Source organism: Scomber scombrus, chromosome 2 (genome assembly GCF_963691925.1).
Source record: "Scomber scombrus chromosome 2, fScoSco1.1, whole genome shotgun sequence".
NCBI classification, from domain to species: domain Eukaryota; kingdom Metazoa; phylum Chordata; class Actinopteri; order Scombriformes; family Scombridae; genus Scomber; species Scomber scombrus.
Genome location: NC_084971.1, coordinates 20,363,464 through 20,377,598, shown reverse-complemented (window position 1 = coordinate 20,377,598; position 14,135 = coordinate 20,363,464). Strand labels below are relative to the sequence as shown.

Genomic DNA, 14,135 nt, shown 5'->3' with positions numbered 1-14,135 from the left:
AGTAGAGGCTGACCCCATGCTGAATAAGGCCAAGCTCAAAACAGAACTATCTTTGATCTATGAGAACGACGAGTTCAAGGCTTGCAGTGGTGCACTGACTCTGTTCCAGTTTTTCACACAGAGCAACCTTCATGGCATGTTCACTGAGTCTGATTCTCATCATCACATCCATGACAACAGCAGACTGAGAGAGGAGCTTATCTACTTTGAAGAGGATCAAGACCTTCCTGAGGAAGACCATGACAGAGGATCACCTGAATGCTCTGCCTATGCTCTCCATGGAGAAAAAACTCATCAGAAACATTCTTGACCTCAATATATGGGCCTTGGAAAGGTTCCTCTGAACCCATTTTTCTTTGTAGTTGACTTTTATATAAGACATCATCTAGAAATACATAGCAATCCAGAAATCCCTAATATTTTATCTTAATAGTATGTTACTGCATGTTTTTCGAAGGTGCACCAAGCAAACACTAACCAAACTCTGTAATCTAATGATGCATACTGTACCTTGTATTTTGAGCACTTTAGGGCTGCAACTAATATTTTTCATTATCTATTAACCTGCTGATTATTTTCCTGATTGTTAAGTTTAAGAATTTTTTTTTTTAAGTGAAAAAAAAAACAACCTTGCAATTTCTAAGAGCCTAATGCGACGTCTGCAAAGTACTAGATTTTCCTAACCAACATACTGTACCTTCTATCTGAGCACTTCAGCGATGCAACTAATGATCATTTTCCTTATCTTTTAATCTGTTGCTTATTTTCTTGATTGTTTAGTCTATAACATGTAAAACAAAACAAAAATAAATATAAACATGTGAATAAAGCTCCTTGTAATTTCTACAAACCTAATGCAACTTCTCCAAAGTTCTACATTTTTCTAACCAACAATCCATCATCACCACAATATATTTCATTGATTCTCATATTAGACAAATGAAAGAAGCAAAACTTCACATTCTCAATTAAGTAAATCAATGTAATTTGACTTCATTGTATATCAGACATCCCAACCTGCAAAAACAACCTTTCTAACAGATGCTATGTGAAAAGACTAAATGTGTTTCAAACGCAAATGAAAAGCTTGTGTTTGTGCAATTTGCTGTTTATGTTTTTGTGTAAGAATGCCTCAACTTTTTATTATTGGCATTAAAAAATTACAGACTATTTCACAGAACACTGGTAACCTGCAGTTTGTGTTAAATTGTATTAGGATGGTTATTGAAACTGACTGATTATGACCAAGCCCCACCTAGAACATTTTTCAACAGAAACCACTAATCAAACCAACATGCAAACACAATACGCAATACACTGTAGCTCGCAAAGAGCAATGAAAGGGACCAAGCAGTATGTTGCACAACCTAGATTGCAGAGATGTGGCGATGTTAAGGCAGATAAAGAATTGTCCTTCATAACAGCACTGCTGGTAAAGAGAAAGGCTCCAAGATGGATTCAAGGTCAGAGAAAAACCTCATTCTGACATTAGAATAGCAATGGAGCGTAACGTCCTTTAGATGTCCAAGAAATTCTGGCACGTATGCATTCTCACTGCAGTGGCAATAAAAAGGAACCATGGTAACTTTAAAAGATTGGATATTCATCTTGTGTTCAAATTAATAAGAGCATATCGGTGTGGGCAGCACAAATTTAATGGAGACTTGAGCTTGCAGCATCAATGAAAGAGGAAAATACAAGGAAGTAAAAACTGAAGCGTGTTATTATAGATCTGTTCCAAAGATGTTAAATAGGAATTAAATAGTCAAATCAACCTGCATGTACAATGACACCTAACATCAGAACTAAAACAGCATTAAATATGAACAAAAGCAAAAATGATACAAATTCTTAAACATCAGTCATCATTGCAAAAAATGAACCACATCATGATGTAGGAAGGTTACTGTAGTTGTCCCTCGGATGAAAACTCTGTTCTACTGTATCTCTTCAAAAAATTGATCAATTATTAAATTCACCACTCTCTTAGGTACAATAAAGGCTTGTCATCACAGAGGTGATGAACAGAGGTATGTGAGCACTGTTACTCGTCTGTGTGCACTTACTTTTGTTATGATGGTCAAAAGACTTTGTTCTCTACTCACTTAGCAATGTGAGCAGATGATGATAGTTAAATGGGGTGTAATATAAAGTGCACTGTGTTGGAGAAGAAGTCTGGACATAAGTCAGTTACTGATTTTCTAAATTTTGGAGCTTTTAATCAATAAGGCGAATACGAGAAGCTATGGGAAACATTAGGTGAGAAGACATGGATTGCATTGTAGTGTTGACTGTTTTAGTTTTATGCTTTAAATGGTCCATGTCATTGTTTCTGTTCTGGAGCATTTGTGATACTGGTGGATTTGATGATGAGAAAAAATTCAGTGAACACAAGAAGATGTTCAATAATAATAATGTTTATTCAAGATTTACACAGTCCAAAGGATTGAAATTGTAATTGAAAGTTAAATATTCTACCTACAATACTGACTTAGCTACTCATTTAAACACAATTTTAGAGGATAATTTCTCATTCCTCCTGGAGAACCAATAAAGTCCTCATTATTAGCAGCTCCAATAGAGCAGCTGATTTGAAATATTGATAACAGCCTAATGATCTAGAAAATATTTTAAACCACGAGAATCGGATGATTTAGTAAAAGACATGTCATGAAGAATTCATGATTGTAAAAAAGTAAGATGGAAAGAAAGAGATTACAAATGTACAAAACTATTCTTAAGCTTCAACACTGAAACCTTGTAAGTGAAACCTTACATGAAAAAAAACAACAACAAGTAAACAGTCTGATTTTAAATAGGATGGGAAATATCTTAATAATTTCTTTTTTAACAGTGTATTCATACAAGTGGAGCATGCAATATTAAAATGCCAGCTTCATGTAACATTTTGAAACATAATTAACTGCCAGGCACAGAAACAGCTATATAACCCATCAGCTGGATTGGTGATGGGTTAGGATTAGGTACGTCTCATTAAAGTCAGTCTTGGGAATTAATTAGTGGGAACCTGTGTTAATTGGCCAATGAATGAAAGGATACTAAAATGTTCACCTCTCAAACCCAGAGGAATAACTAGCTCTCTATTCCTGTGTCTGTATACTCACTGTTTACTTACTTTTAATTTACCTCACCCATTGATTTTTCTCCATTAATCAAGGTAGCTGAAATTAGGCAACTGCTGTGAGAAGTTACATTTAAATATAACAGTAACAAAGAAAAAAAGTTTGTCAACAGTTACATATTATGGGCATTGGGAGTGTAAAAGAAGAGCCATTTTCTTCCTGCTAAATTGCAATCTGCTGTTAGACTGGAGTAGAAATAACTACAAATTCAATCATTGTCGTGGTTTAACTGTACATTTGATCTGCTGTCATTGGAACACATGACCGACCTGGTGCATCAATTTAATTTGGGAGTCATGAAGAATATTTTTCTTGCTCCCTCACTATGGCAGGTTCATTGCATTAAAATTCAAACAGCCATTATGTGTCTTTAAGCCCATGATATACCCAGCTTTATAATTAGTGGTTTCCTGTCCCTGGTGCCTGGTCAAGATGTTGTAATGAGTATGATGTGATTAGGAGAGCCCTGAGGGTGAACTTGGCTTCTCTCACTGAGGTGAACAGAGAACAATGGTGGAGAAAAGAGAGATATTGGATACAGTGAAGCCAAATGAAACAAAACCAAATGAAAACAAAGCAGGCATGAATTGAGGCACTTTTCCCCTTGATACTGTTGATAATGTCCAAACTCTAAGCTAATGGCTTAAGACAGCTCCTCCCTAACATCAGGGAAATGGCTACAGTGATATTGATTAGTATGTTCATTAGACTGATATATTAGAGGATTGTGATGGTGATGTGTAATAATCTACCGATAATGTAATTAAAATGGTGAGTGCAAAATGTAGTAACTTTTTATGCGTAATGTAGTAAGTTACATTTTGTCAAAGTTAAGTTTAGTGGCAACTTTTTTGTTAAAAATCTAATGAAAATATTTTGTAATAATAAATTGAAATGTAATGCTTTGAGGTCCAATGTGTACAGTATTTTATACAGAGCACCTTTTCCATATCAATTATTGCAACAGTTGCCTATAAACGAATAATGTAATAACTTCCACAAAAAATAATAACTTATTACATTTTCCCCACACCATTTTTATTACATTACTGGCAGATTATTAAATTGTCACTTTTTGTTATATTATTATTTTTAAATATTATGTGTGATTATTACATTTTGCACAACATATGGTGGTTATGATGACTTGTCTGGAATTGCACGAATAATGATGATGACAGCTATGACTATGGTATTGCCAAGTATATAAATAGTTTGAAGTGTACTAGCTATTTAGCTAACAGGGACCAATAATGATATGCTCACTCTGACAGAGGGGTAACATTCTGCATTGCGTGTTTTATAGTTGGTGCTCTACATTTGCCAATATGTATAACAATACAACTAGCATTAAAATACAAAAGTTTTCACCTGTACAGAGAAACAGGTAAGGACCCTATGTAGAGGGTGAGGCACATTTTAAATGAAACATAACATCAATACTTAAATTATCTCTAAAACATCTACAATTCTAGTAAATGTATTTCACATGCAAACATCAAATTCAATCTTTTTATATTTACTGTATTAAAGTATAAATCACTCTAATACACTGACCCCCGGTAATCTAAAACTTCCTTTAATCAGTTTGTTTGAAATAAGTGATTTCTTAATGTATGAAAGCTCAGTTCATGTCCATCCACACTGATTACTCATTTCAATCACTCGGCCAAAGAGGCCCTATAACTGTAGTTCTATGATCACAGGTGGAGATCTCTAATATGACTTTATTGAAGTAGGACGTTATCATCTCATTAAACTAAAATTTGTATGCATGCACTGCCCAGCTAGTTACAGTATGATTGACCTATTTGACCATACGGACATCTGCCTTAATAGAACGCAGAGACAGCATCATGTCTACCAATAATTCTTCATTGACTCCTGGACCGACAAGTACGTTTTTGAATATTTTGCCTTAAAGGTAGAGTTGAAGTGCATGTTTTATTTCAAACAAGCTTATAAACTGTACCATCTTTAACCTAAGTAATAAAAAAAAATAAAAAAATCCAATTTTTCACAATAATGAATATGGCACAGAACGTTTTAAAATAACTAAAATAATTTGCACTGTGATTGCGTACAAATAGTGGTAACAGTTTGTCTACATAGGAGGTGTTTTTGGTTTTTAAGTTGTCTGTCTCACGTTCATCTGCCCTATGTGCTTCAAGTGTATTTTTTTCGCTTTATGCGCCTAACCTTTAGTAATTGTGTGTTGGGGTCTGAATGCTGGTATGCATCCTGTGTAGACACAGACAGATTACTAAAACAGTTGCTGCTACACTGGTAACATGCTGCTCATGCCTCCTGTGTAGACGTGAAGTAAGGGGGTTCATGCCTGCCAACACACTGCAAACACACAAGTTTACAATAAACCATTGCACATCAATGAGCTAGTCTGTAGTTGGACTGGTGCTTTCAACTTTATAGCATACAAACAACTGCTGTGTACCTCACTGTTGCCATATGCTTTACATAATAAACAAAAAATGCACAGGGCAAAAGCAATGTCATATCTAATTTCTTTTTCTTCTTGAGAATGATAACATTGAACAGTAGAATATAATGTGTACGTCTTAAATGTCCTTGGGCTAAACAAAGTTTTAATGTTGGTTGCAAAGGACATATTTTGAGTGTAACAACAGTCAGATCCCCCTCATCAGCAAACAGCTGGGGTTCCACCAAAAGGTCACACAAATCACTCACACTCTCGACTGAAGTCAAAGGAAGCAGCGGGGCTGTCTTAATTGACAGTATGTTAAGCGAGGCCTATATAAAGGGTTCTAAAGGCACCTTTAAATGGAACACGAGAACGAAAGACATCGGTGTATACCAGTGTGAGGCTACAGGCAATGGGGACCTCTACTTACATGAAGATCCATTGTTTTTCTGGCTGGATTTATAGCAAGTGGTTATGATGCTATAAAAAATAAGATACAATCCTGCAGATGCAACTCATATCACTCCCTCATGCTGCAACTCTGCATCTAGCCATCTATGTTTGTCACCATATTTTGCTCAAAAAACACATTTCAAATGACAAACTGCATAGGTCCTATGGGTATGCATATAACAGGATAAAACACCTACCTGAGAGCTTCATTTACAATTGCAGTTACCACTGGATTGTTTATATTTATATTTTGTATTTAAAAAAGAAATAAAAAAAATTACATGCCAATTACATTACAATTACAGCCTATTTGTAATTTCCACAATTAAACACAGTTGGAAACACAGAAAAAAAAATGTGGATGATTTTCCAGTGGCAAGTGGCAACATTGCTCAAAGGGCCCGATTTACTAAAGGTTTGCGTGTGTAAAAACGTGTGCAAACTTGACATCTCCCGCACAAAATATCAGGCTAATCTACTAACGCAGCACACTGAGGTTTGCGTCTTTCAAATGTGCAAGATAGTATGCGCTGTCATTTAGTACGTTTGCCATGATGAATATGCAATGTGGGGCGTTTTTACCCTAGTGTGCAAAATACAGGGAGGAGAAAATGCAAATATGTTATTAACACGCGCATTGTGATTTACCAAACCTGAAGGTATTTTTTTCTGACGCTAACTGCGTCTATAAATAATACCTTTGAAGGGCAGGTATTAACTGGCTGCTCAATGCGCACAGATGACTTCTGTAACTGTAGAGAGGAGACGGAGGCACAATGACAGTATACGCACAGGACAGAGTTTTTCCACCCTTGTTAATATTTTGGAGTGGAATATTTTTGGTTTTACTAACAGCATTGACTTCGTCACAAATACTCTCCCATATGTTGGTTTTTCTGGTAAGATTTGTTTTTGTTATAACTCAATATATTTGTTAACCTCTTCCACTAGAACCTGATCACATTTCATTTTGCGCTTGCGGCTTTCTGCTTGTCCAAACTCTCCATTAAGACACGCAAAACCCTCATTTAAATACTGCTGTCTCCACCCTGTTGCACCTGTTTTAATTCACCCAGTTATTCTTAGTAGATCACCCGCAAAACGCACGCAAACGAAACGCGCAATCTATTGCACTGCGCACGCAATTTAGTACCCTTTATTTGGGATCTTAGTAAATCAGGCCCAAAGTGTCTTAGATTTTCATGGCAAAGCTGCACATCATGCATGTTATCTATAAGATTTAAATGAAAGTTAATACAGGTTGAAGCTTTGAGTTTCGGTTTGCAATGTGATTTCAGCCACAAATATCTCCACATACAGTTAAGATGAAGAGTTCCACTTTAAAGCGAAATGTACTTTGATTCTGCTCAGTCACCACAATGCAAAAAATCTAATAACTTTTCCTCAATGTCTGGGAAAAAGCTATATGTATGGTATTCCAACACTGAAAGGACGTGTAGGATCGATAAGGATCTGTGCAGAATTCTAGAGGACATGTTTGTGTGTGTGTGTGTGTGTGCGAGTGCGTATGTGTTTGTGTGTTTAAAGGTGTAAAGGTTTTTAAGTGGGAACGTGTTATTTATTTTTCCAGTTAAGATCACTGTGTAATGAATGTTTTCCAGTTGGCATGTTCTGCTATTCCTCTATAGATCAATTAGATGTAGCAATCAAATTATTCTGAATAGTCCCACTTTTAATGTGTTTATTTAGAACCAAGCCATGCAGCACATACCACATCTTATCTTTTCTTATGTAATTTTGTATCCTCTAAGTTTGTATCGGTCAGTAGGAGAAATGCTTAATTCTAGTTCACATTATGGTGACCTGACCTGCGTTGCTCATATATGTGAACACTTAAATACCTGACCTGGTGAATAAGAATAGATATGTGCATGTGTGTGTGTGTGTGTGTGTGTGCCCCCATGTATAATTTATGACTGACCTCCACCAGCTTGTTGGCATGTTCACGGAACACCTGGGCATACTCCTTGACCTCCTTCTCGTTTCCACTCTTAGCCGCTTCAATAAGCACCAACAGAGGGACGTTGGTCTCCAGGAAAGAGTCTGAGATGTGGTCCATCACTGCCTTTCTCAACTAGAACACAGAGGGAAAGAGATAGGGAAAAGGTCATATTATTAATAATATTTCAGATGACTTCACTGTATTACATTTGGCAATGATTACGTATCACTTAGCACTGTAATGAATATGATGTAGCAACATAATGTGGTGAAAGGACAGAGAGAGAGGGAAAGCAACAGGAAGAGTGAAAAAGAAGAAAAGGACTCTCAAGGGGCAGGAGTGTAGATTGCTCGTAAGGTGTCATTTTTCCCGTAAGGCCGTTTACTGGCGAGTTATACCTTTGTTTATGGAACTGTTTTGTACCAAACTGGCAGGGGACTAGCTGTTTTATAAGACAGTCAATGGACCCTGATGCTACTCACTGGGATATCTGATGAGATGCCAGAGGGAACAGCACAGAAACGACAACAGACAGGTCCTTTATCTTACACAAAGAGGGAGTTAGTCACATGAGACCATTACTAAGACAGACAAGAATACACTTCAGGGGAAAGAAAGTAGATTCCCACACATGTAGAATCATTTATTTTGAAGCATGGTTCAGTCTTTTTTCTGAATAATTAAGGTATTGTAATTCTCTGCACTACAAAAATGCACTTGTGTGTAGTTTGACATTTTTAAGTTTATAACCTATATATTATGATTAACAGTTAATTAAAGTTTGATAGCCAGTTTTATCACATTATTGCTATTGTTGTGTTATGCTGTTACAACCAAACTGATGCAGCTAATAACAGAATGACTGGATCAGTGGTATCACTCAAAGCACTTTGTTAATTCCACTATTAAAGTTTGGTTAACACCTCCACATCACGAGATCCAGGGTCAAACACGATTAGGATCTATACAAACTGTGTGCACACCACCCATGGGTATGCTAATACAGGCAAAAATCTCCCCTGTCCAGCTCAGGTTTCACTTCTCCACACATAGAAATTATGACATTAAAGATGTTTAATTAAAAAATGTTTAATTAATAACACAGATAAGATTTGTTTGACTTTTCAAGCCATCTTTTATAATTAGATGTAAATCATACATTGGGACCATATTCCTGATTTTAAAATGCTGAAGGAGCAGGAGAGAGGGTAGAGAAGAATAATAGCTGTGACTGACTGACAAGGGAAAATTCATTTAACCAACAAAAAAATCATAAGTAAGCCTGTCAGCTGCAATCAAATAACTTGCAGCAATTACAAACTTAATTACCAGTCCACTGAGTGGAGGAGAAAAAAAGGGCAATTATTGCTTCCTAAGGGCAGGTAATCCACCAGTATTACCTCTGGAAAGAGACTAGATTAGGCGAGTCCAGTGGACATGGCAGGTCTGTAAATGCTGTAAACAACCTGAAGCTCACACTGTTTGTAAGAACTCCTTTATCCATAACTATACACTCCTGGATCAGTGATTTGAAGACATCTGTACTGAGATTAAGTGCAAGACCAAAACATCATGCTTTTCTTAAAGGCTGATAAACTTTGGCATTTTTGAACTGTGAATATTGCATCTTTTTCACTCAGTCGAAAACAGACTTGCATCAGTGCAATTGTGTAACTTGCTATCATGTCACCTGGCGGGAAAGGTGGGGAATTGGGGTAGATACAAATCTTGCATGGCCATGTTTGTTCTACTGTAGCACAGGATACAGGTGTAGCAGAGCCCACTATCATTGTGGATAGGTTTAAAAATTATGTGTGTTCTTTACAAGCCTTAACTGTGATTATCTCACCAATGCTCTCGCTGCAGTGATGTAACAATTGGGTTGAGTGTGGATGTTGTTGAGGAGCAATTTGCATGCTGAAAATAAATTACCTTAGGCACAACACATCATTGTGTCCCAATTGTATACTTCATTACTACTAATTCTAACCAACTTTTGAGTGGATTTTGTCACTCTCACCGTGAGAGTGACAGCATCAAGTATACTTAAAGATGGAAATATGCATACTGAATGTACAAAGAAAATGTATGACCTTCAAAGAGTTATAAAAGCTACAGAAATCAACAGGTAGATTAAAATAATGGAATTATATTGATGTCTGCCTCATCTTGTATTATTTTCTATATTACAAAACTGTGAACATTAGTAAGTACAGTATAATATTAGTATGTATGTTGGGATTGGAACACAGCACATGCTTATTACCATCAGTGATGGAGACCATATTGGACTTTGACATTAGTATATCGTAAAATTGTGAAAAAGACCGAGAAGAAAAGTGGAAAGTAGCAGAATGCAGTAGTTTTTCGATGGGGATGCTTATCCCATCAGGCCACACATATTAACAACAACACAGTAGCATTAACTCCATATTTCATTAAAGCACACTCTAAGACTTGTATCATGTCAACAAATGAAAAGTAAGAATTGATATAAATGGCAAGCCAAATAAGAAAGGGAAAAATGCTTCTATCTATCTATCATATTTGCATGTTTTTCATTTATAATACAGATCACTTTGTCATGAAAGCCAACAAAGTTTTAAGATGATATTTTTTCTGTTCAGTGTATCCTAATCTCTAAAAAAATGGTTTTCACTGAGCACTACTGTTGTAAGAGAAATGTTCTTATGGCAAGTCGCTTGTGACTTTGTCCATTATATTTTTAACAGAGATGGATTTGTTTGAATCCAATAATGAAAAAGACAAGTCAACCCCTTTTTTGTTTGTGAAGTTTAAAACATAAAAGATTAGAAAAAAAGATCTCTAATTGAAGGGACTGATCTGAGCGTGGAAACCTGTTTCAACATCTACTGGGTAGAAAGATTTTTGTGAGTTATATGTTGTTATTTTATGCCGAGAGCTATCACTACTTAACAGCACATACGGCATCATTATGCATTGCGTACGTGTAAGAGAGTGCAAGGCCTCAGGATACTCATGGATGCCCAACAGTGAAACTGATTCTGACGGTGGGTTTGAGTGGAGAAATGATACAGACGAGTGATTTCCCAAGTCGCAGTCTCTCCTGCACCATCAGCATTCTAATGCCCACACACCACTCCCACAGAAATCCATCTTCAATCTTTCAGATCTCACCTCCCTCCATGCTCCACCCCCACCGTCTCTGCTTTAACACTCCCTCTGTATTTCACTAACACTTAAAGGAAATAGACCTGGAATTCCAATAGATAGCAAAAGCTCTGCTCATTATAGTCAATGGGGTAGCTATTTGTCTCCCTAGCCTTGCAGTGCCAGAGTGTTTATTTTTTTCTTATATATTAATACGCAATTATTATTTTTTTATTAATATTTGTGATATCTTGACAGTATTGTATACTGAGATTTGTTTTTACAGAATGCTATTGGCATGCTGGCAACATGAAGGCTGCAGAGACATGTTAGAAATGAAACACAGAAGCAAGCCAATGCTGCTGTCATGATAGATACACAGACAGATTGGTAGATAGGTAGACAGATAGAGAGATAGAAAACAAGTATGAAGACACCCTAGGGCTGTTTTCATCATTTACGCTTGGCTACGTAATTCCCATTAAGGACAATCTGAATGTATACAATGATATTTTAAAGAATGATACATTTCCACTTGTTGTGTAAACAGTTTATGTAAGGCTCCTGCCTGTTTCAACATGAAAATGGCTATGTGAGATGCAGCTGAAGGCTGGTAAGTGGACCTTGAGATTATTTTGTCAAACTACAATTTCCAAGAAAACAATCATGCACAGGAACAATTAAAAACAAAAAAAAAGTTTTGTGTGGGAGGAACTGTACTGGTCTGCACAGAGCCCTGGCCTCAACCCCATTGAACATCTTTAGGATGAATTGGAAGTTTAATTGCAAACTAGACCTTATCGCCAATCATCAGTGCCTAACATCTCTAATGCTCTTGTGGCTGAGTGGGAGCAAATCCCTGCAGCCAGGTTCCAAATTCTTGTGGAAAGACTTCTCAGAATAGTGTAGGCTGTTATAGCAGCCTTCACTATTTAATGGCTCTGGAGAGTTATGTGGAAAAATGAATGCATGAATGAATATGAGTTCCTTAACGGACCCATGTGCTTTCCATTAAAAGAAAAACAGGATGAAAATTGTAAATGATTATCTGAAAATGGTGCTATCAATGGCTTTGCTACTGCAGAATTTTGATGATTTGAGATGTAAGTGCACTTCCTCCTCTTATTCCTCAGTCATGCGTCTTTTCCTGTACATCTCTCATCCCTATTACTCTAAAAGAAACCTAAAATTAAAAACAGTGATTCCCACCTGATACTAAAGTGGCTAACAAGAATCTCTGTGAAATAATTAAGATGATGCATATGCTTAACAAAACTTGACAGATGAGTATCTGTGTTGCACACTGATAAGTGGGAGGGCTATGTAATCTTCAAAGATGAGATTAGCATTAATTTGGCGTATTTGCTTTTTAATGGGGAAAATGTTTGCATTTTGTGGGATTAGATTCTGGCTCTGCCACAGAGATTCGAGAGGGAAACTGTTGCAAGCATCCCCTATGATCAGTGTATGACTCAAAAGTAGAAAAACATGTTCAAAGGATTGCAAAAATAAAGACTGAATTATCATGTGTACACACATGTATTCAGAGACAAACTCCAAAAACTCAACTTGTTTGCAATTCAATAGTCTTAACACATGCACTGGTTCGAAAACATGAATCTGAATTTGAAAGGGAACAGTGTGCAGTATTTCTGAATGTTTACGGTTGCACCACAGTTTCTGTTATGTTTTACTTGTGATTCAGAACACATAGCGTTGGGTACCTTGGGGTCAGCACAGGAAAGTTTCTTATTAAAATGTCAAGCGCAATCACAGCATAAACGGCTGGAGTCACGGCTGAGGGGAAACAGCCTGAGCAAATCAAAAATTAAGTAATGGCTCTCATATATGATATCTATCAGGGAGCATGGGAAGATGATTAGTGAGAGGAGAGTGGAGAAACGAAAAGGGGAAAGAAGGACTGACTGATCATCAACAGTCTGAGGACAAACACATTAGATACCTAGTGCCAGAGCCCTCATTTGACGTGACAAAATAAAACACTAGCCAGGGAAATCCTGTTGGTGAGACAGGCAAAGGTGCATAAACAGTGCTTTCAGATTGAAGCATTTAGGTTCCCAAAGGAGATCTGGCACCATCTCTCAATGACACATTGGCAGCATTTTTTCCTGAATAATGCTGGGATTCTGATTATCTCATCAAAACTATGTGACTGAAAGTATCTTTGAAGTAGTACAGAATCAACAATACAATAACCTATTGACTAGTTCCATTGACCATGATAGTTGTTTGTAAAATGCTGTAGAAAAGAAGGTATCTGGTGTCATGTGTGGTGACAGAGATGTGGATGTACAAGCCAAATCAATGTTGCTAGTAGCAGGCAGGGACCTGGCAACCGTTATTACTTCAGGACAAAAGCCAGGGATTATCGGACTGTTTAACACCGTTAGAGGTAGCAGAACATTCAATGGGTAGTGATATATCAATGAGACTACCTGACAACATTCTCAACCTTCAGGGTTGATTCATTCTTACTGAAGGAAGAAAGTGTTTTCTGTCAGTATCCTTGCATGTTCATTGACACCTGCTGGACATTTTGTGTGTTGCAACCATGTGCTTTTGTTTATTTTGGGTAATGACTCTGCCCTCACCTGTCATGCTTCCATGTGGTCATTGTCGGCCATTTTGTGCTCACCTATACTCCGTTAAGTCCTAATGATTAGGCCTACTTATTCTGTGCTCTGTCAGCCCCAGTTTGTCAGATTGTCCCAGTCTTTTGTTCTGAGCACATCAACCGTTGTTACCTGCTTTGCCTGTCTGCCAACCTTCTTGTTTGTACTCTGCCTGTGAACCTGGTTTTTGGATTTTGCCTGCCGATTTGGATTATCTGCCTGTTTGGACTGCTTATTTGGACCTGACCCTTGCCTGCCTCTAGACCACTCTTTGGACTGCCCTCTGGTTTGTCAGCTCTTCTCCTGTTTCAGTTTTGTGGCCAAGGGCCTGGATTTTTGTTGAGTTTTTTCACCGTTTGACGGGACCTTCT

At 37.1% G+C, this 14,135-nt stretch overlaps 1 protein-coding gene across 1 annotated transcript in view; it reads right to left on the bottom strand.

Moving 5' to 3' along the window:
* Positions 1-14,135, bottom strand: part of ctnna2 (catenin (cadherin-associated protein), alpha 2) — a 338,533-nt gene that overhangs the window by 73,201 nt on the left and 251,197 nt on the right. Inside the window, exon 9 of the mRNA XM_062427945.1 lies at positions 7,979-8,131. Coding sequence (XP_062283929.1) covers positions 7,979-8,131 — 153 coding nt within the window. The remainder of the gene's footprint in view (positions 1-7,978; positions 8,132-14,135) is intronic.